The 22848-nt window shown below is 40.1% G+C and overlaps 1 protein-coding gene across 1 annotated transcript in view; it reads right to left on the reverse strand.

Annotated features, from left to right (window-relative positions):
• nphp4 (nephronophthisis 4) overlaps positions 1-22848 on the reverse strand; it is a 381887-nt gene that overhangs the window by 53663 nt on the left and 305376 nt on the right. The window contains exons 16-18 of the mRNA XM_073031685.1: positions 16836-16996; positions 12875-13055; positions 533-661 (exon numbers count right to left, since the gene is read on the reverse strand). Of these exons, the coding sequence (XP_072887786.1) occupies positions 533-661; positions 12875-13055; positions 16836-16996 (471 nt within the window). The remainder of the gene's footprint in view (positions 1-532; positions 662-12874; positions 13056-16835; positions 16997-22848) is intronic.

Consider the following 22848-nt stretch of genomic DNA (forward strand, 5'->3'; position numbering starts at 1 on the left):
ATTAAAGAATCAAGGGATATGGTTCTTGCAGCAAAGTTGTGCCAGGCTATAAAGCAATCATGATTTTATTAAGTGGCACAGTGGTGTGGGTACAAGGAGCCAAATAAAATAAATTAGATCATAAAATTGAAAGGATTCAACAACAGATGCATAAAAAGTGTTGGTTGTGCCAAGTACCTTTGAAGTAAACAACTGGAAATGTTTCATAAATATTATAACTTGAATGAATTCAATATCATGAAGCCTTAACTGATTTTTTAAGATGTATCTCCGTAGCAAGCAAACATAAGTGAATATATGGATAGTTTTCCAGAATTTAATAGAGAACTCAAAAAATACAGGAACTGTATTATTTCATTACATACATTAATAGTGCTATATATGAATAAAATGTATTCTGTATACTATACGGAATGTCTACACAACTGCCTGTGTAAAAGTGCACTTACACTGTACATGTATCATTAAGTGTCTTGTACTTACACAAAGGAATGAGATAAACAGGTTGAGCAATACTTGATCAATGATTTACCAGTTAGTCTTTTCACATTCACAGTATACAAACTCCCTCCAGAAAACCCACTGATCTCATTATGGGCAGAAATGACTTTCGACTGAAGGAAAGGCAAGGAACTCTTCTCTCTTGGCTTTCTCTGGTGACCTATGGAGATAAAGTTATAACAACAAAGTTATAACTTCACTGTGTTGATATAAGAAGCACTGTAGTCTTTTCAGATGCTCTTTGAAATGTTTATTTATTTAAAAACTACATTCTGTTCAATGAAATCTCCTCCACTAACACTTAAGTTGTAACTTTAACTTACTGAAGCACTGTGCACATTGATCAAAATATTCCCAGTCAAACAATTAATCAATGAACATAAATTGATGGCAATCCTTTTAGTATCAAGCAGCCTTTATAAAAATAAGAATTAATAGATTTGTATCTGACAACTAACAGGACCTCTATAATGCCCTGGACTGCAGTAGAAAACTTCAAACTCTCACTGCAGTAGTTAGAGGGTCCTACCTGATTTACAATCATCCAATGGACACGAAGAGCAGGGTGAGCTGCTTCAACAACTGTCACCTGAAAGGACTCACATTTACTTTGATGAAGTGCTTTGAGAAGTTGGTCATGGATTGAATTAACTCCTGCTTGAATAAGGACCTTAAGCTGCTACAATTTGCCTACTGCCACAACACGTCTACAGTGGATGCAATCTTACTGCCTCTCTACTTGGCCTTGGATGACCTAGACAAAGTAATACCAATAAATATCAATCTATTGTTTATCAACACCATCATCCTCTCAGTACCAATCACAAACTTCAAAACCTGAGCCTCTGTACTGTCCACTGCAATTGGATCCTTGATTCCCTCATTGGGACACCAGTCAGTGGAGATCAGTGATAACATCTCCTCCTTGCTGACAATCAACACAGATGCACCTCAAGGGTGTGTGCTTAACCCACTGCTCTACTTTCTTTATACTCATGACTGTGTGGCTAGGCACAGCTCAAATGCCATCTATAAATTTGGCGATGATGTAACTATTGTTGGCAGAATCTCGGATGGTAATGAGGTAATGATGGTACAGGATTGAGACAGGTTGGCTGTCTGAGTGAGGTTGCAGCAACATTGCCCTGAACATCAGTAAGACCAAGGAATTGGTTGTGAAGTTCATGAAGGGGAAGTCAGGAGAACACAGACAAGGCATCATTGAGGGGTCAGCAGAAGAAAGAGTGAGCAGCTTTAAGGTCCTGGGTGGCATCATCTCAGAGGAATTGTCTTGGACCAACAACCATGAAGAATCACAAAGAAGGCACACTAGCAGCTATACTTCATTAGGAGTTTAAGCAGGTTTGGTATGTCACCAAAGTCTCTAGCAAATTTCAACAGATGTACAGTGGAAAACATTTGACTTGTTTCATTAGTGCCTGGTATGGCACTCCACCTTTGCCATTCCTCACTCCATGTTGATAAATATTGTGCAAAAGTCTTAGATACCCTAGCTATATATATGTGCATAACACTTTTGCATAGTGCTGTAGATCGTTCACTCTAATATAGGCAACATCCTTTTGAACCTCTTCTGTCCCCCTCTCCAAAGCCCCACATCTTCGTGTAATGCATACAATACTTCAAACGTGGCCTAACTAAAGTTTTATGCAACTGCAACTTGATTTTCATACCCGGCTTGCCGTGCACCTTCTTTCCCATCCTATTCACTTTCAGAAAGATGTGGACTTGCACTCCAAGATCCCCCTGTATATTAAGGATCTTAAGGATCCTGCCATTTACTGTATACTTTTCTCTTACTTTTGACTTCACAAGCAGCAACACCTCACACTTATCCAGATTGAACTCCAAATGTATCCTTTGACAATCCTCCTCACTATTCACAACCACATCAGTTCTTGGGTCATCTGTGAACTTACTAATCAGCCCACCTACATATAATATGTATAACTTCTGTCTGCTCTACAGTTTACTATGAGATATAACCACAGATTGTGAGTTGCATCTGTAATAGCTAATTTCAGTCAGTAAATCCAGAAAAAGCTGACATACACCAGATGGCATCAAGAGCTGCACACAAACACCAAGCAAATATCAACCACACCAATGGAAAATGTGTCCATGCCAATTTCCCAACAGTCACTAATTGATCTAAGAATAATCATCAGTGCTGTTTAATTCAATCCCACATCAAAAATTATGGAAATAGGTAAATTTCCAGGTATTCAGTTTTATATTGCAGCCCTTAAGCACTGTCCCACTAGATCAACAATAGTATAATCATGCAAGATAGAACATAACACTAGCTCCAGCTCAATAATTTATATATCTTTTACAACTTCAAGTACTCTACAGGGAACAAAATTATTCTGAGACTGATGTAATATAGATTAGACTGCAGTCAACAGCGCACAGCAAGGACACATGCACAGAATGTGTTCATGACCAAATAATTTTAGTGAAGTGAATCACTAATGTCTGGGACACTAGTGGTAAGTCTCCTCCACTTCCTCCAGCAGTGTCACAGGAGCGCTTAAATATTCTTGAGATTACTAGTGGATACAATGGGGTCTTTTAAGAGACTCTTGGATAGGTGCATGGAGCTTAGAAAAGTAGCGGGCTATGGGTAACCCTAGGTAATTTCTAAAGTAAGTACATGTTCAGCACAGCATTGTGGGCCGAAGGGCCTGTATTGTGCTCTAGGTTTTCTATGTTCTATGTTTCTATTATAAATTCAAAATCTCACCTGAAAACAACTCTGGAAATTCAGCATTTCTTTGGTGTTGCTCTGATCTGTCTGCTTAAATTTTGAGCTGATATATCCTAATCTGGGCTTTACATACAACTTCCTGATTTAGCATAAACTCTAAAGAAGTAAAACTTATTCACTCCAATTCTAGAATACTGATCATCTACTAAACAGTCAATATATCAGAGTACAAACAAGTGATGCTAAAAATAGTGGGTGCACTCTTTTGATATCGGATCAACTTTCTCAGCATATTATCACACTAGTTAAAAAGGATGGAGAGAAGGCAAAATTATGGGGGAAATGCTGTAGTTCTGTAGACATGAAATAATAAAGTATACGGAAAATCAACGGCAAAGTCAAATGCATACTGAAGTATTTTGATCATTGGATTAAAGGTCCTTAAGTCTCGGCAACATACTTGCAATCTTCCTCTGCACTCTTTCAATCTTATTGATATATTTCCTGTATGTAGATGATGAGAGCTACACACAATACTTCAAATTTAGCCTCACCAATGGCATATACAAATTCAGCATATTATCTAGCTCCTATACTCAAACTCTGATTTATTAAATGGAACCATTGAATATTAAAGATCAATATGCCAAAAGCCATCTTTATGACCCTATCTACTTGTGACACCACTTTCAAAGAGTTTGTAAGAATAGCATGGCCACATAAAATTGTGATAGCATTAGATAGAGAAGTAGGAAAATATTCTTGGTGAACATGGCTGAAGGATATAGGATATACATTTTAGAGAAATATCATCTCCCAGAGTTTGATGAAATTGTGGAATTCTCTTCAACAGAAATAAAATTATGGCCAAATCATTAAATTAACTTATATCAAGGAGCTGGATATAATTATAATGCTTAAAATGTCAAAGGATATAGGGAGAAAGCAGGAAGAGAGTAGTGAATCTGAATGATCGGTTCAGGAGTCTGATGATTATAAAGTCTAAAGGCCAACTCCTCCTAATTTCTAGATTTTTATATTTCAATACAGATAGTTATTTACATCCGTTTCCAGAAGTCAAAGAATCATTTTTGATTCCACATTCCTCTCATGGCAATATTCCTAGAGTCCCTGAAATGTTTTCTCATGAAACCTCTCTGGAAGTACCACCAGCAGAACAGTAACATTCAAATGAGCATAAAGTTCTGTTTTCCTGATTGAAACATGGTTCAGCCAGTCTTCCAATTACTAACACAAGAACATAAATCCTTCCCGTAATGACATTTTTCTGATTGAAGGATCAGTCATCCATGAGAATTTAATTTGGTTGTTGGGCAGTTCTGTTTGGTACAGTCATTGAAGCAGATTTAACTAGAATTCAAATTACACAATTGCAAAGTGCCTGATGTTTATGTGTATCTGTAGGTAAATACATTCATTTGTGTTCAGATACTATCATCTCAAAATCTTACAGCAGCTAATTCATAAACATTTCAATAAAATAAATTTTCTGCTTTGGCAGCTCCAAAATTTAAAACAAGTGGGGTGTATGATAGTGTAGAGGTTAGTGCATCACTTTACAGTGACAGTGTCCAGGGTCAAATTCCCACTACTGTCTATAAGGCACTTGCACGTTCTCCCCGTAACCATGTGGGTTTCCTTTGAATGCTCCAGTTTCCTACCAGATTCCAAAGAATTATGGGTTAGTAGGTTAATTGGTCACATGGGTGTAATTGGGTGGCATGGGATCCATGTGCTGTATCTCTAAAGTAAGATTAAAATTAAATAAACTTTTCTATAAATATTTATAGCTGACAGTTATTTTTTCACACATATCCTCAAGTTATTTAATGCATCTATAAAAACATAGAAAACCTACAGCACAATACAGGCCCTTCGGCCCACAAAGTTGTACCGAACATGTCCCTACCTTAGAAATTACTAGGCTTACCCACAGCCCTCTATTTTTCTGAGCTCCACATACCTATCCAAAAGTCTCTTAAAAGACCCTATCGTAACCGCCTCCACCACAGTTGCCGGCAGCCCATTCCATGCACTCACCACTCCCTGAGTAAAAAACTTACCCCTGTTATCTCCTCCGTACCTACACCCCAGCACCTTAAACCTGTGTCCTCTTGTGGCAACCATTTCAGCCCTGGGAAAAAGCCTCTGACTATCCATACGATCAATGCCTCTCATCATCTTATACACCTCTATCAGGTCACCTCTCATTCTCCGTTGCTCCAAGGAGAAAAGACCAAGTTCATTTAAACTATTCTCATTAGGCGTGCTCCCCAATCCAGGCAACATCCTTGTAAGTCTCCTCTGCACCCTTTCTATGGCTTCCACATCCTTCCTGTAGTGAGGCAACCAGAACTGAGCACAGTACTCCAAGTGGAGTCTGACCAGGGTCCTATATAGCTGCAACATTACCTCTCGGCTCCTAAACTCAATTCCATGATTGATGAAGGCCAATACACCATACACCTTCTTAACCATAGAGTCAACCTGTGCAGCTGCTTTGAGCATCCTATGGACTTGGACCCCAAGATCCCTCTGATCCTCCACACTGCCAAGAGTCTTACCATTAATATTATATTCCGCCATCATGTTTGACCTACCAAAATGAACCACTTCACACAAATGGAAGAGAAAAGTATACAGTTAATGGAAGGTAAGTTTATCATGAAGATTAAGATGCATGAAATTCACAGTGAATTGAAGTTTGGATTCAGAATTGGTTTGCCCATAAAAGAAAGAGAATAATGGTGAAATGGTGTTATTCCAGATGGAGGTCTGTGATCAGTGGTGTTCCACAAACATCACTGCTGAGACCTCTATTGATTGTGATATATATAAATAACTTGCACAAAAATGTAAATGGATGGGTTATTGAGTTTGCAGAAGGCACAACAATTATGGAGTTGTGGACAATGATGAATGTTACTAAAGGATACAACAAGGTACAGACCAGATACAGTAATGGGTGGAGAAATAGCAGATAGAGTTTAATACAGGCAAATGCACGGTTACACTTTGGGAGATCAAATGGAAGTGAAAAATATACAGTAAATGGAAGGATCCTTAACAGCTAATATACAGAGGGTTACTGTGGTCCAAGTCCATACCTCATTGAATGTAGCAACGCAGGTAGATGAATGATAAAGATAGCATATGGTGTGCTTGCTTTTGTCACTTGGGGCATAGTGCATGAGTCAGGAAGTCATTTTGCAGTTGTATAACAACTTTGGTTAAGCCACACTTCAATATTGTGTGCATTTCTAGTTATCTATTACAGGAAAGATGTGAAAACTTTAAAGAAGATGCTGCTTGGATTAAATGGTATTAGCTAGAAGGAGAGGTTGGACAAACTTGAAATGCTTACTCTGGAGCATCAGAGGCTGCGGGGTGACCCTATAAAAGTTTATAAAATTATGAGGGGTATAGATAGGGTAAATAGATCTTTTATCCCCAGAGTAGAAATGTTGAATACTGGAGGGCATAGATTTGAGGTAAGAGGGGAAGTTTTTTGACACTACAACAGTTTGTAGTGTAAGCAGATATGATAGTAGATTAAGAGGTTTTTAGATAGACACATGAATAAGCAGGAATTGTGGAATATGGATCAGACACAGGTACGAGGGATTAGTTGAATTTGGCATAATGCTCAGCACAGAGAGTACAGGAACAGACTGAAGAGCCTGTTCCTGTACTGTACTGTTCTATGTTCTATTCTTTAAAATTTGTATTTCATGCTAGTAGAGAGAACTGAATTTCATCAGCCACACTAGGATAGACTCAAAGCTCACTGAAGGACACTTCAGCTCACTGCTTTTCTTTATTTATTCATTCACTCTGATGTAAAATTATCTCTGATGTAAAATGCCCAAAATGTTGGAGGCAGCCAACAATCACTTTGCTGGGTCTGGGACACACCCAGCCCCAATCAAAGGATATATGAAACCCACCTAGTAGGCAGTAATGGCTCTAAGGTTTTTCTATTATTCTTATTGGCACTTATGGAAGAACCCAATTGTTCAACACAGAGTAGCTCATTGATCACTGGAGAAAATTAGAATTTGATTCCCTCCGTTCAGGTTACTCCTCATCTTGAACTATTCATGGCTCAGAATGTGCCCTACCTCCAGACTTCTTTCAATGCTTCACAATAACTAGTCCTTGGATGTCAAGCATTTCAGGTGGAAAAGAAAAATTAAATTACAGCACTAAGACAATTTTGCTTTCACTTGCTCAACAGAAGTAGAGATAAGGATGCCTCCAGGTGACATTCCCTTAACAGTTTTTGGCAGAAAGAAAATGGAGAAGACAAAATAGCAAGGTGTTCCTGGTGAGCCGATATGCTCAATTTGGCAAACCATAAATGGACATACGAAGAGGTTAAGTTAGATATATCTTCAAAAAAGAATGTTCCCAGTAACAGTGGGATCAGTCTGGAGCCTTCACTTGGTGGCCCAGTGCTGCTGATGGTAGAACTGCTGCCTCATAGTGCCAGACACCCAGGTTCAATCTTGACCTCCTGACCTCCAGTACTATTGGTGTGAAGTTCATGTTTTTCCTGTGACTCCATCAGTTTCACCCCGCATCCAAAAGAAGTACAAGTTGACAGGTTAACTGCCTCTATATTTGCCCTCTACTGTGTTGGTAGGTGGTAGAATTTGGGGAAATTTACAGTTGAAGAAAATGTGGGAAGAATATCATTGGATTAGTAGAAGTGGGTAGTTACTAATAACTGTGAATTCAGAGGGCCAAGGTGCCTATTTAAAGTCATAGAGAACTTCCGCACAGAAGCAGGCCCTTTGGCCCATCTAGGCTGTGCCAATTTGTTTTGTAAGTAGTCCCATCTATACATGCCTGGACAACAGCTCTCCATACCCCTCTCATCCTTGCAGCTGTCCAAGCTTCTCTTAAATGCTGAAATTGCACCCACATCCACCACATCAGCTGGGAACTCATTCTACATTCTCAGCATCCCCTTCAAGGTACCTTAAATAATTTACCTTTCACCCTAAATCGATGACCTCTAGTTCTAATCTCAGCCACCCTCAGGGGAAAGAACTTGTATGTATTTACTCTATTCTTACCCGTCATAATTTTGTATATCTCTGTAAGATATCCTCTTAATCTCCTACGCACTGGAGGATAAAGTCCGAAACCACTTAACGTTGCCCTATACTCAGGTCCTCAGGTCTTGGCAAAATCATTGTAAATCTTCTCTGCACTCTTTCAAGCTTATGGATATCTTTCCTTTAGGTGGGTGTCCAGAACTGTACTCAGTACTCCAAGTTCTGCCTCACCAACATCCTGTACAACTGTAACATAACATCCTAACTCCTGTATTCAATGCTCTGATTTATGAGGTCAATGAGCCAAAAGCTGTCTTTATAACGCTATCTACCTGTGACACCACTTTTAAGGTATTTCTGGATCTCTGTTGTACCACACTCCTCAATGCCCTACTTCTCACTGTGCAAGTCCTACCTTAGTTTGTCCTCTCAAAGTGCAGCACCTCACACTTATCTACATTAAATTCCATCTGCCATTTTTACCCTATTTTTAAAGATTATCCAGATCATGGTGCAGGCTTTGTAAGCCTTCTTCGCTGTCCATTATGCCCCCAATCTTGGTGTCATCTGAAAATTTGCTGTTAATCACATCATCATCTAAAAATTAATATGGATGACAAACGACAATGGACCCAGCATCAATCCCTGCAGTCAGAGATCATCACACTATCATACTTCAGAAGTTGGTGGGTAAGCTGTCCTCGTTGGGTCTCAACATCTCTCTGTAACTGGATCCCAGACTTCTCGACAGAAAGATCATAGTCAGCCAGTGTTGGCAGAAACATCTCTAGCTCCATCATGCTGACCACCGGCGCTCCCCAGTGGTGTGCGCTCAGTCCACTCAGTACATTGTTAAATTCAGTTCAAACCGAATCATGAAGTCCAGTGATGACACAACAGTAATTATCCTCATCAACACAATGACGAAATGGCATACAGTGAGGAGGTAAAGCAGTTGGTAGAATGTTACAAGCACAACAGCTTCTGTAACATCTGTCTCAACATGGACAAGACCAAAGAGATGATAGTGGATTTTAAGAAGGAGCATGCTAACCATTCCTCACATGGCTCCTCTGTGGAAAGATTAGCAGCACCAAGTTTCTGGGAGTGCACATAATGGTTGATTTCACCTGGTTCTTCAGCATCAACTCTTTGGTCTAGAAAGCACAGCAACATCTCCACTTCCTGAGGACACTGAGGCAAGTGAGGCTCTTCCCCACCCCCCCCCCCCCCGCCCCACCCATTGTAACCAATTTTGACTGGAGCACCATCGAGAGTGCCCTGCCCACCTGCATCACCATCTGGTAGAGAAATCGCAAGACATCTGACCAAAAGTCCCTACAAGGGATTGCGAGGACTGTTGAGAGGATCATCAGAGCCTCTCTTCCACCCATTAGAGATATTTATCAGGAACACCATGTTCACAGTGTTGTTAGCATTATCAATGATTCCTCCCATCTGTCCAACAACCTCTTTGACCCACTACCACTAGGCAAGTGGTACCGTAGCATTAGGACAAGAACTGTTAGAAAGGGAAACAGCTTCTTCTCCCAGGCCATAAGACTACTGAACACTGCAACCAATAACATAATACTGTTTACTTTTAATTTGCATTGCATATGCACATTATTTGTTAATTTATTTGTGGTAATATTACTTTATGTGTGTGAGTCGTATGTACACAGAGGAAAGTTGCCTCATTTGGTGGTATACATGTGTATGGATGTGACAATAAACTTGAACTTGAACCATATAATACCACTCTCTGGTTTCTGCCACTAAGCCAATCCTGAATCCAATTTATTACTTCATCCTGAATTCCAAGCGACTTCACCTTCTAGACTAGCCTCCCATGTGGGACTTTGTCAAAGGCCTTCCAAAAGTACATGTAGGCAACATCCATTGCCTTTCCTTCATCAATCCTCCTATAAACTTCTCAAAAAACTCTATAAGATTGATTAGATATGACCTGCAACACACAAAGCCAAACTGACTATCCCCAATCAGGCTCTGTCTATTCAAATGCGTGTATATCCTGTCCCTTAGAAACTTTCTAATAATTAACCTGCACCTTGCATGAGGCTCACCAGCCTATAATTTCTGAATTTATTCTTAGAGCCTTTCTTAAGCAACAGAACAAGAATTGCTGTCTTTCAGTCCTCTGGCATCTCACCAGTGGCTAAAGAAGTTTTAAATACCAGGGCTCTTGCAATTGTTACACAAGCCTCCCACCAGGTCCTAGATGACCTTGACAGGTTCTATGAAATTATCAACATTAACTTCCCTGAAGATAGCAAACACCTCTTCTGTAATCTGAATATAGACCATGACCTCACTCCTCTTATGCCGCAGTTCTATAGACCCTGAGTCTGCCTCCCAAGTAAAACATTTATTTAAGATCTCTCCATACATTTTCCTGTTATTAAAGACTATGTGGAGATAATATAACTTTTCCAAGTAGGTTAGTGTGTGTGGGAATGTGAATTGTGAGGAAGACTGTAATAGATATGAATGAATGAATTGAATGAATTGACTTTATTTCTTACATCCTTCACATACATGAGGAGTAAAAATCTTTATGTTACCTCTGTCTAAATGTGCAATGTGCAATCATAGTAATTTATAATAAATAGAGAGTCAATGTAATATAGAGTACACTCAAATTAGTGTGAGTTAATCGGTCTGATGGCCTGGTGGAAGAAGCTGTCCCAGAGCCTGTCGGTCCTGACTTTTATGCCGTGGTACCATTTCCCAGATGGTAGCAGCTGGAATAGATTGTGGTTGGGGTGACTCGTCTCCATTCCTCCTGTCATCCACAATCAGCTTCTTTGTTTTTGCGATGTTGGGGGAAAGGTTGTTCTCTTGACACCACGATGTCAGGGTGATGACTTCTTTGTAGGCTGCCTTGTTATTATTTGAGATAAGGACAATCAATGTAGTATTGTCAGCAAATATAATTAGCAGATTGGAGCTGTGGGTGGCAGCACAGTCATGGGTATACAGGGAGTAAGGGCGGAGACTCAGTATACAGCCCTGAAGGGCTGCTGTATGGAGAGTCAAAGGGTTGGAGGTGAGGGAGCCCACTCTTACCACCTGCTGGCAATCTGACTGAAGTCCAGGATCCAGCTGCATAAGGCAGGTTCAAGGCTGAGGTCTGAGCTTCTTGTATATTGTATGTTATGCAAGTGACGAGAATGTGGGGGAATAGGAAGAAATGTAAGATTATGCAGTCTAAAAACTACAATCGTCTTTTAAACAAATTAGAATACTTTTAAAACTATTTATGTTGGTGTACAGAATGAATCAGGGTTTTATTGCTCATAAGCTGCAGAAACTAAAGTTGCAGGTAGCGTAAGCAACTTGGAAAGAAACTTTACTGGGAGGGGATTGGAGTACGAGAACAGAATAACACCAGCCATACTAAATAAATGGGATCCTTGAAGAAACAGTTAACATTGTAACTCAACAATCTTACATTGGAGTTTTTGTTAGAAGATACACAGCCTTAATTGAATTGAATTGAATTGACTTTACTTCCTACATTCTTCACATACAAGAGGAGTAAAAATCTTTATGTTACGTCTCTGTCTAAATGTGCAATGTGCAATTTATAGTAATTTGTAATAAATAGTATGTATGACAGGACAGTCAATATAGCATAGAAATACAATTGTATCAGTGTGAAGAAGCTGCTCCAAAGCCTGTTGGTCCTGGCTTTAATGCTGTGGTACCGATTCCCAGATGGTAACATCTGGAACAGTTAGTGGTGGCAGCGACTCAGGTCCCCAATGATCCTTCAGGCCTTTTTTTACACACCTGTCTCTGTAAATGTCCTGAATAGTGGGAAGTTCACATCTACAGATGTGCTGAGCTGTCTGCACCACTCTCTGCAAAGTCCTGCGTTTGAGGGAATTACAGTTCCCATACCAGGCAGTGATACCGCAAGTCAGGATGCTCTCAATTGTGCCTCTGTAGAAAATCCTTAGGATCTGGAAACTCATGCCAAACTTCTTCAACCGTCTGGGGTGAAAGAAGCGCTTTTTTTTCACTACGCAGCAGTATGTACAGACCACATGACATCCTCGCTGATGTTTATGCCAAGGAACTTAAAGCTGTTCACCCTCTTAACCCCAGATCCATTGATGACAATAAGGGTTAGCTTGTCTCCATTCCTCCTGTAGTCCACAACCAGCTCCTTTATTTTTGCAACATCGAGGGAGAGGTTGTTCTCTTGACACCATTGTGTCAGGGTGATGACTTCTTTGTAGGCTGCCTTGTTATTATTTGAGATAAGGACAATCAATGTAGTATTGTCAGCAAATATAATTAGCAGATTGGAGCTGTGGGTGGCGACACAGTCATGGAGAGGGACAGCCCTTAAATGCTAATCCTGTTATTTCATCCCCTGAGAGGAGTAAAAGTGATAGGATTTAACCTAATACAGTTGTGTGATCTTTTAACGTATAATTTTTAGTTTTGGGTTACTTATTTACTTATTGTTTCTAAACTCTATCACAAAACCAGATTGGCAATAATGTCAGACTGTGAGCTTACTCACCAACATTTCCAAGGCGCAGATGTAGTTTTCCTTTTGTTACTGTTGTCACTCCGTAAGGCTTAACAGCACCGTGGTTTGTAAAATCAGACAGGGACATTGGTACATCTGGGGCATAGTCTGTATTTACGACATCCAGCTCATGAGACACCTGGACTGCAGCGAGACCATGACGTAGCAAATACTGCAACAATAAAATGTCATCATTACCCTAATATATCCAACTATATAGGGGCTTACCAACAGAACTCTGTTATTAGAAGCACATTTCAATCTGGCACATATGTACAGAGCAGATGATATAGCCTTTACTAAACCAATTAGACAGAAGTATTCATAATATGTTTAGATACACTCATATTATGTACCTTCTGCTGTTTCAGCCCATTACTGTTGCGACACGTGGTTATTTGAGTTACTGTTACCCTTCCTGTCAGCTTGAACCAGTCTGGCCATTCTCCTCTGACCTCTCTCATTAACAAGGTGTTTCTGCCCACAGAAATGTCATTCACTGGATGCTACTTTTTTGTTTCTTGGACCATTCTCTGTAAAGTCTAGAGACTGTTGTGCATGAACATCCCAGGAGATCAGCAGTTTCTGAGATACTCCAACCACCCCGTCTGGCATCAACAATCGTTCCTCAGTCGGAGACACTTAGTTCACTTTTTTCCCCAATTCCGATGATCAGTCTGAACAACTGAACCTCTTGACCATGTCTGCTTGCTTTTGTGCATTGAGTCAGTGGTACATTAGGTATCTGCACTAATGAATAGATGTATAGAAATCTAATAAAAAGCCGCCAGTCTGAACCAGAAAGTGAAAGTTAGAACAGCAATTCAAACCACAAGGAGGTTTCAATAAGTAAAAATAAAATACTGTTGGCTTCAATATATCTGTATTAATGTTTAGCAAAACCCTGTGCCCAGTCATTAGGCTTTCATTCCCAATTCTTCTTATTAGTCTGAAGCACTTTTCTCAATTGTCCCCAAACTCCAGCTTCAATCTCACCTTTCTTTCTTTTAACCCAGAACATACGACAATTTTATTTTTGCAGCACCTTAATGTGAAAACAAAATAATATCATGTAAAGAGATATTAGGGTGTGCCCTAACCAGGATGAAGAGGTGCAGAGGTAAAGAGATTTAAAGCTGATCTTCCAAAGTTTGGAAGTTTAGCAGCTGAAGGCACTGCTACTAATGGTGCAGCAATTAAATCTGGGAATGAGTTAAGTGCTGATATAGGACTGGAGGAGATAACAGAGATTGACTTAAAATAACATCAAACTTTGAAAGGAAGAGTGAGACAGTATTACAGCTAATAGACCTCCTGTCTCACAGTCCTTCTGATCAGGGATCAATTCGAGCCTTCAATGCTGTCAGTGTGGAATTTCTATGTCTCCCTGTGACCTCAGTAGCATTTGTTTCCTGCCACATCCAACAGAAGTGTGTGCTGGTACATTTTAAGTCAATTAACCTGAGTATGTAAGGTGAGTGGTATAATCTGATGGGATGAAAAACAAAATGGATTGGAATAAATAGGTAATTGATGATTGCTACAAACTCAGTGGGCTGATTTTCACGCTATCTGTCTCTATGACAAGGATGAAATCTTTACAAATAAGGTGCTATTTAACCAGAACTAGTGCAAGAACATCATGATAAGTGAACAGGATAATACAGTTCTGAACATGGACAGCCAGGTTTTGGATGGCTTCTAATTTGCAGACAGTAGAGTGAGGCAGCAAAAACACGGATAAGCATTTCTGCTGTAGATTGGCTGAGGTGGACAGAGCAGGGTGAGGTATCAGGGCGAAAATGAATAAACACAGCAAAAAGTAATTTTACTGAAGCTTATTGTTGGTTAGATTACTCTGAATTTTGTTATATCAGAGCTGAACCTCCTTCCAGATTTATATTCTCTCTCTGTCCCAAATTGTCATAGTCAGACCTTAGCCCATTCAAAAGCCCTCCTCCATTTCTCTGACAAGTTCAGTGGATATTTAATGAATAGGTGCTACAAACTCAAACACTTCCTTGGTTTCAACACTGAGCCCCTGAATGGCGATAAAGAAGCCTCAAGATTCACAGAGCAGCTCAGGTGTTGGTTTCAGGATTTCAGTTTTATATGTACAGTATTGGAGGTGGCTAACTGATTTTCCCTTCATTTTTTTGTACTGTTGATAAACTTGCTATTATTTTTAAGCATAATATCCAGACTAATATTAAGTTCAAGAACACAGAACTTGAAACAGTACAACACAGGAACAAGCTCTTTGGTTCAGAGTGTTGTACCAAACTAGTTATTCATTTTGACCCTGGAAATAAAGATAATGTCTATCTATGCCTCTAATAATCTTATAAACTTCTATCAGATCTTCAAATGAATTCCTTGCATGAATTCTAAAGCATTTATCCCACAAATGAATAAAAATAATAGAATGGTCCTATCAAAGTTTTAGTTGACATCATTTGGTATTTTTTTAATTTGCATGTTCGTTGTTTTGTTCTCTAGAGGTGCTGCCTCACTTGTTGAGAGTTCACAGCATTTTCTGTTTTATTTCACAATTCTAATAGCTACTTTTTAATCTCCATTTTAATAATTTCTTAATTACACAAGCTTTGAAAAAGAAAGAAAGACTTGCATTCCTTTGCCACCAATCTCACCTCAGGACACCTCACAGTGTATTGTGGTCAATAAACTCAAACGCTTATACAAAGTGATCATATCCTGATCATTATTCTTTGTGGTGACGTTGACTATTTGGGGACATGACAGAACCTACATGGAACATAGAACAGTTAAGTATAGGAACAGGTCTTTGCCTACCAAGGTAAATTGGTTTATCATTATCACATGTACTGAGGTACAGTGAAAAACTTAAGCTGCCAAGAATTCAAAAGCCTTTGATCTAATTAAATACACGAAATGCAAGAGGTTGGACAAACATGCATCATTTTCTCTGGAGTGTCAGTGACTAAGACAAGACCTGATTGGAGGGATAGATAGGGCAGGGCTGCATGGAATTTTTTTTCCCACAGAGTAGAAATGTTGATTATTAGAGAGCATAATTTTAAGGTGAGAGGGAAAGATTTTTTTAATATACAAAGTGGCAGGTGCCTGGAATGTGCTGTCATGGGAGGTGCTAAAAACAAATAAGATAATGACATTCAAGACAGACATGTGAGAAGGGATTAGTTTAATTTGGTACCATGGCATGGACATCAGGGCCGAATGGCCTGTTCCTGTGCCGTACTATTCTATATTCTAAATGGAGTCATATTTCTGTGGACTAAAGTATACCCATCACATTCTAGCCACCTGGTCAGTAAAACAATAAAAGCTAATGAGTTGTTCTGGAAGCAGTAAAATTTGAAACTTATGGATTAATTGTCCAGTATGGCGAATTCCCAAAGTCTTATCTTGTGGCAGCCTCAGAAAATACTACTGCTAAGAATGAACCAAATTCCAAATTATTCGATTTTCAATAAAGTTGACAAAACCACAGAAAGAAAATTCCCATGTATTTTTACCATATCCTGCCAGCCTAGTATCCAATAGGGCTATTCTTACATGTACTTCCTCCTGTTCCCTTTCTCACTTTCTACATGACCTCCTGCATTTGAACTTGAGCTCACTCCAGTCCACTTCTTTCTGATATACTCTCTTTATTTTCACAGTCATCATATTCAAAATTAGATAGAGAGGCAGGTGCATTGAACTGGAATGAACTGTTCAAAAGTAGCTAGATCTATTACTATGAATGTAAAATAATTTTAGAATTCTCAGCAGAACTACAGCACGTTCCATTAACTTTGGCTATTTGCCTTTCTGAGGTGCTCTGGTGTGAAGAGTAAATGTAGTTTTGTATTTTTTGATGAATATTTTTACATAGTCCAATACTCAATTGGACATGCTTGTACAGCAGCATTGGCATCCTGCAGTGGTTCTGCTTTGTTCATCTTACCTTCAGGTCTACAGAAGCAGTGCCAATCAGAAGTAAGGATTCTGCATCCCAAACATCAATCTGCAACGTCTGCATTGCCAAGTACTGAATAAACCACAAATGTTCACCATCCCTCAGAAGACTTGGCTCCACCATAAATTTCATCTCCAAACCTGGAGTATCTACAGTACACAGAAATGGGAGGAAGAAAAATTCAAGCAGATATTATACCCATTAAATTCAGTGAAATAAAAGATAAAGACAGGAAATTGAATCACAATATGCATTTTAAAATGAACTTCAACATCCAACATTTTAAGTGACTCCAGAAATACAGACTTCCTCCAAAAATCTGAGGTGAAGGCCACACTGCCCGACTGTCCAGAGTACTGTACAAATGCGACAGAAGTATTCCTGTGCAGGTCCAGCGAAAAGCTTTAAAAGCAGGAAATTTTTTGATGGGAATCATTGATTGGAATACCGTGCAGTCACAACAGAAAGTGTTCCCACACAGGTCTGGCGAAGACCTTTAGAAAGCCAGTCTCTATAAAAGAGAGGAACCGCCTAGCGAAGTGGTCATCATGGGAGCGGTAGTCATCAGAGTAGTCTGAATCAGAGTAGTGAGGCTTTGACTCATCAAGTCTTCAACAAGAACGGTGGAGGCAAGGTAAGCGAGTAAGTTCATTCCTTATTTCTTATTTTACCCTTGAGAGAATAGGGGGTGTGCTTACAGAGATAGTGTTCTGTTCAAGATGTCAGATCTGGGATTTCCAGACTTCCAGCTTCCCCGATGGCCACACCTGTGCCAGGTGCATTGAGATACAGCTCCATAGAGACCATGTTAGGGAACTGGAGCTACAGTTCAATGACATTTGGCTTATAGGGAAAGTGAAACAGCGATAGACAAGAACCACAGGGAGATAGTCACCCAAAGGCTACAGGAGACAAATAAATGGGTAACTGTTAGGAGAGGGAAGGGAGAATGTCAGATGTAGAGAGAACCCCAATGGCTGTCCCCCTCAACAATAAGTATTTCATTTTGAGTATTGTTGGGAGGGATGACCTACCTAGGGGAAGCAACAGCAGTCGTGCCTCTGGCACTGGGTCTGGCCCTGTGGCTCAGAAGGGTAGGGAACTGAAGAGGATGGCAGCAGTAATAGGGGATGCTGTAGTTAGGGGGATAGACAGGCAATTCTGTGGATGCAAAAAGGAAACATGGATGGTAGATTGCCTCCCAGGTGCCGGGGTCTGTAATGTTTCTGAACGCGTCCACAATATCCTGAAAAGTGAGGGTGAGCAGCCAGAAGTCATGATACATATTGGTAGCAACAACTGGGTAGAAAAAGGGAGGATGTCCTGAAAAAAAGAATACAGGGAGAAGTAGGACCTCAAGGGTAGTAATCTCTGTATTGCTGCCTGTGCCACACAAAAGTGAGGATAGGAATAGAATAAGGTGGCAGATAAATGTGTGCCTGAAGAATTCGAGCAGGGAGCAGGGATTCAAATTTCTGGATAACTGGGACAGGTGGGACCTGTACAAAAGGGATGGGTTGCAATTGAATTCAAGGGAGACCAACATCCTTGCGGGCAAGTTTACTGGAGCTGTAGGGAGTGGTTTAAACCTATACAGTGGAGGATGGGAGCCAATATGATAGAGCTGAAGATGAGCCAGCAGGTTTACATGATCATGGGTGTAATGTGAATGTAAGGAAGAACAAGCCAATGACTGTGTACAAATTCAGACTGAGCAACAAGTTAAATTGTACCACAGAGGCAAAGTACAAAAGGGCGAAGAATGCAAGAATGAACGTGCTGTATTTAAATGCGCGTAGCCTTCAGAATAAGGTGGACAAACTTGTGGCACAATTAGAGATCGGGCATCACTAGGTCATGGCTGGAGGAAGGCCATAGTTAGGAGCTTACCGTCAAATGATATACTTTGTATTGAAAGGACAGGCAAGAAGGCATAGGCAGTGGTGTGGCTCTGTTAGTAAGAAATGGAATTACATCTTTAGAAAGAAGTGACATAGGGTCATAGAATGTTGAATCTTTGTGGGTGGGGTTAAGAAATTGCAAAGGTGAAAAAACCATAATGGGAATCATAGTAGCTAGGATGTGGGGTTGAGATTGCAAAGGGCGCTGGAAAAGATATGTAATAAGGGTAATGACACAATTAAAATGGGGGATATCATTATGCAAGGGGATTGTGAAAATTAGGTTGGTGTCAGATCGCAAGAGAGGGAATTTGTTGAGTGTCTACAAGATGGCCTTTTAGAACAGCTTATGCTTGAGCCTACTTGGGGAAAGGCTATGTTAGATTGGGTGTGGTGTAATAACCCAGATCTAATTAGGGAGCTTAACGTAAGGGAACCCTTAGGAGACAGTGATCATTATATCAGTGAATTCATATCACAATTTGAAAGGGCAAAGCATAAGTCACATGTAGTCACATGTATCAATATCGCAATGGAATAAGGGGAATTACAGAGGCATGAGAGAGGAGCTTGTCTAGGTGGATTGGAGGGGGATAGTGGCAGGGATGATGGCAGAGCAGAAATGGCTGAGATTTCTGGAAATAGTTCACAAAGTGCGGGATAGATATGTCCCACAGAAGAAGTTGCTCTCAAATGGCAGGGGTAGGCAACCGTGGCTGACAAGGGAAGTTAAGGTCTGCATAAAAGCCAAGGAAGTGCATATAAGGTAGCAAAAGTGAGCGGGAAGTTGTATGATTGGGAAGATCTTAAAATCCATCAAAAGGCAACTAAAAAAGCTATAAGAAGGGAAAAGGGAAATATGAGGGCAAACTAGCCACTAATATAAAGCAGGGTACCAAAAGTTTTTCAGTTATATAAAGAGTAAAGGGGAAGTGAAAGCTTGGTCCACTAGAAAATGATGCAGGTGAGGTAGTAATGGGGGACAAAGAAATGGCAAATGAACTTAATGGAAGACAGTAGCAGTGTGCCAGAGGTTGGTGAGTAACAGGGAGCAGGAGGGAGTGCCATTGCTATTACAAAGGAAAAAGTGCAAGGCAAACTCAAAGGTCTTAAGGTGGATAAGTCACCTGGACCAGATGGAGTACATCCCAAGTCCTGAGAGAGGTTGCTGAAGACATAATAGATGCATTGGTCATGATCTTTCAAGAATCACTTGATTCTTGCATGGTCCTGGAGGACTGGAAGATTGCAAATGTCACTGCAATCTTTAAGAAGGGAGAAAGGCAAAAGAAAAGAAATTATAGGCCTCTTAGCCTAACCCAAGTGTTTGGGGAAGTGTTGGAGTCTATTACTAAGGATGAGGTTTCAGGGTACTTGGAGACTAATGATAAAATAAGTCAAAGTCAACATAGTTTCTTGCCTGACAAATCTTTTAGAGTTCTTCGAGGAAGTAACAAGCAGGGTGGTTAAAGGAGAGACAGGGGATGTCATTTACTTGGATTTTCAGAAGGCATTGTTAAGGTGCCACACGAAGCTGCTTAACAAGATAAAACCCTATAGTGTTACATTAAAGATACTGACATGGATAGAGGAATGGCTGACAGGCAGGAGGCAGTGAGTGGGAATAAAAGGGGCCTTTTCTGGTTGGCTGCCAGTGACTAGTGGTATTCCTCCAATGTCCGTATTGGGACTGCCACTTTTCACATTGTTTGTCAATGATTTGGATAATGAAATTGAAGGCTTTGAGGCAAAGTTTGCAGATGATAGAAAGACAGGTGGAAGGTAGGGAGTGCTGAGGAAGCTATGCGATTGCAGCAGACTTGGACAAATTGGAAAAATGAGCAAAAAAAGTGGCAGATGCAATACAATGTTGGGAAATTAATGATAATGCATTTTGGTAAAAGAACAATAGTGTAGACTATTATCTAAATGGGGAGAAGAAGGGACTTAGGAGTCCTCATGCAAGACTCCCAGAAAGTTAATTTACAGGTTGAGTCTGTGGTAAAGAAGGTAAATGCAATGTTGGCATTTATTTCAAGGGAAACAGAATATAAAAGCAAGGAGATAATGCTGAGCCTTTACCAGATATTGGTCAGGCCGCAGTTGGAGTATTGTCAACAGTTTGAGCTCCATATCTCAGAAAGTATGTGTTGTCATTGGAGAGAATCCAGAGGAGGTTAATAAGGATTATTCTGGAAATGAAAGGGTTAACATATGAGCTTTGGGCTAGTACTCACTGAAATTTAGAAGAATGTGTGGGAATCTCAGTGAAACCTACTGAATGTGGAAAGGACTAGATAGGATGGATGTGGAAAGGATGTTTCCTATGGTGAAGGTACTCAGAACTAGAGAGTACAGTCTCAAAATTGAGCGGCGACCTTTTAGAACTGAGGTAAAAAGGAATTTTTTTTTTAGCCAGAGCTTAGTGAATCTGTGGAATGCTCTGCCATAGGCTGCAGTGGAAGCTAAGTCCACGTGCATACTTAAGGCGGAAGTTAATTGTTTCCTAATCGGTCAGGGCATCAAAGGATATGACGAGAAGGCAGGTGTATGGAGTTGAGTGGTATCTGGAATCAGCCATGTTGGATGTGATGTGATGGGCTGAATGGCCTAATTCTTCTCCTATGTCTTATGGTTTGATCCCTCAAAGTTCTGATCATCTGATCACAGAATCATCCAACCCTCAAAAGTCCACTGGCTTAAAAAATCTACAAATTCTCTACAAACTTTTCTCTCCTATGACCATCTATTCAGCCCATGCCCATACCCAAATGGTCTTTCAAAGTTCCCAATGAATGTCGTGATTTGCACAAACCCCACCCCATATCCCTCTTATCTAAATGCTCATCAAAAAAGCCCCAGTGTGGATAGGTGCATCAGAGTTCCATATCCAAAACAAACATTAGTATCCCCTCTGATCTATATTGTACGCTGCTCTTAAAAACACCACCAAATACTTTAAAAAATATATTTAGCAGAAAGGTACACTACAAATCGTTATATAGAGAGCAAATGATAGGACAAAGGAAGTAAGTTCCATTTTTGTTTTTTTTATCCTTCATGCATATGTATCAGGTTTATTGATTTATACAACTGGACACACAAAAAGAAAACTTCAGGAACCATGCCCAACATACAGCAGTACTAGAAAGTTTGTGAACCTTGTAGAATTTTTTTCTATTTCTGCATAAATAGGACCTAAAATATAATCAGATCCTCATGCAAGTCTTAAAAGTAGATAAAAAGAATCCAATTAAATAAATAATGCAAAAACATATTTGTTCATTGATTTATTGAGAAAAATGATCACAAACGTTTAAGCACCATTAAAAATTGGGGCATGGCTTTGTCAAGCATCCCTGCTCCATCCACCAATAGCAGAATTTTCTGGTGGCCAACCATTTTAATTCCTATCCCCATTCCCTATCTGACACGTCTGCCCATGGCATTCTCCTTTGTCAGTTTCAGGGTGGAGGGGAAACATCTCACATTCCATCCAGGTAGCCTCCAACCTGATGTCATGGACATTTGATTTCTCCTTTTTTCCTTCACCGTTCCCCTGTCTCTATTACCCACTCTGGCCTATTACCTCTTCTCCTCACCTGCCTATCACCTCCCTGATGTCCCTCCTTCTTACCTTTCTCCTATGGTCCACTCTCCTTTCCTATCAAATTCCTTCTTCTCCAGCCCTTTATCTTTCCCACCCATCACCTTCTAGCTAGTCCTCCTTCCCCTCCTCCCACCTTTTTTCTGGCATCTTCCCCATTGGATCCAAGTCCTGTAGAAAGGTCTCAGCCTGAAACTTCGACAGTTTATTCATTTCCATAGATGCTGCACGACCTGCTGAGTTCCTCCAGCATTTTGTGTGTGTTGTTCAGGAACCATGTAAACCTATCATTGATAATACTCACTCCAAGCAAATGGAGAAAGGGCATCATGTAATTGATAACTGTGAGCATATGAATGAAGGAGGGCAGCAAGTGTAACATGGTACTTGTTCTGGATTCTAAAACTATAAGGATGAATTGTACCTGTGATTGAGAGTTCAACACAGCCATATTCAGCTTCCGTGGATATTAGAAGAGGAAGGAGATTAAACC

Source organism: Hemitrygon akajei, chromosome 29 (genome assembly GCF_048418815.1).
Source record: "Hemitrygon akajei chromosome 29, sHemAka1.3, whole genome shotgun sequence".
NCBI lineage: Eukaryota > Metazoa > Chordata > Chondrichthyes > Myliobatiformes > Dasyatidae > Hemitrygon > Hemitrygon akajei.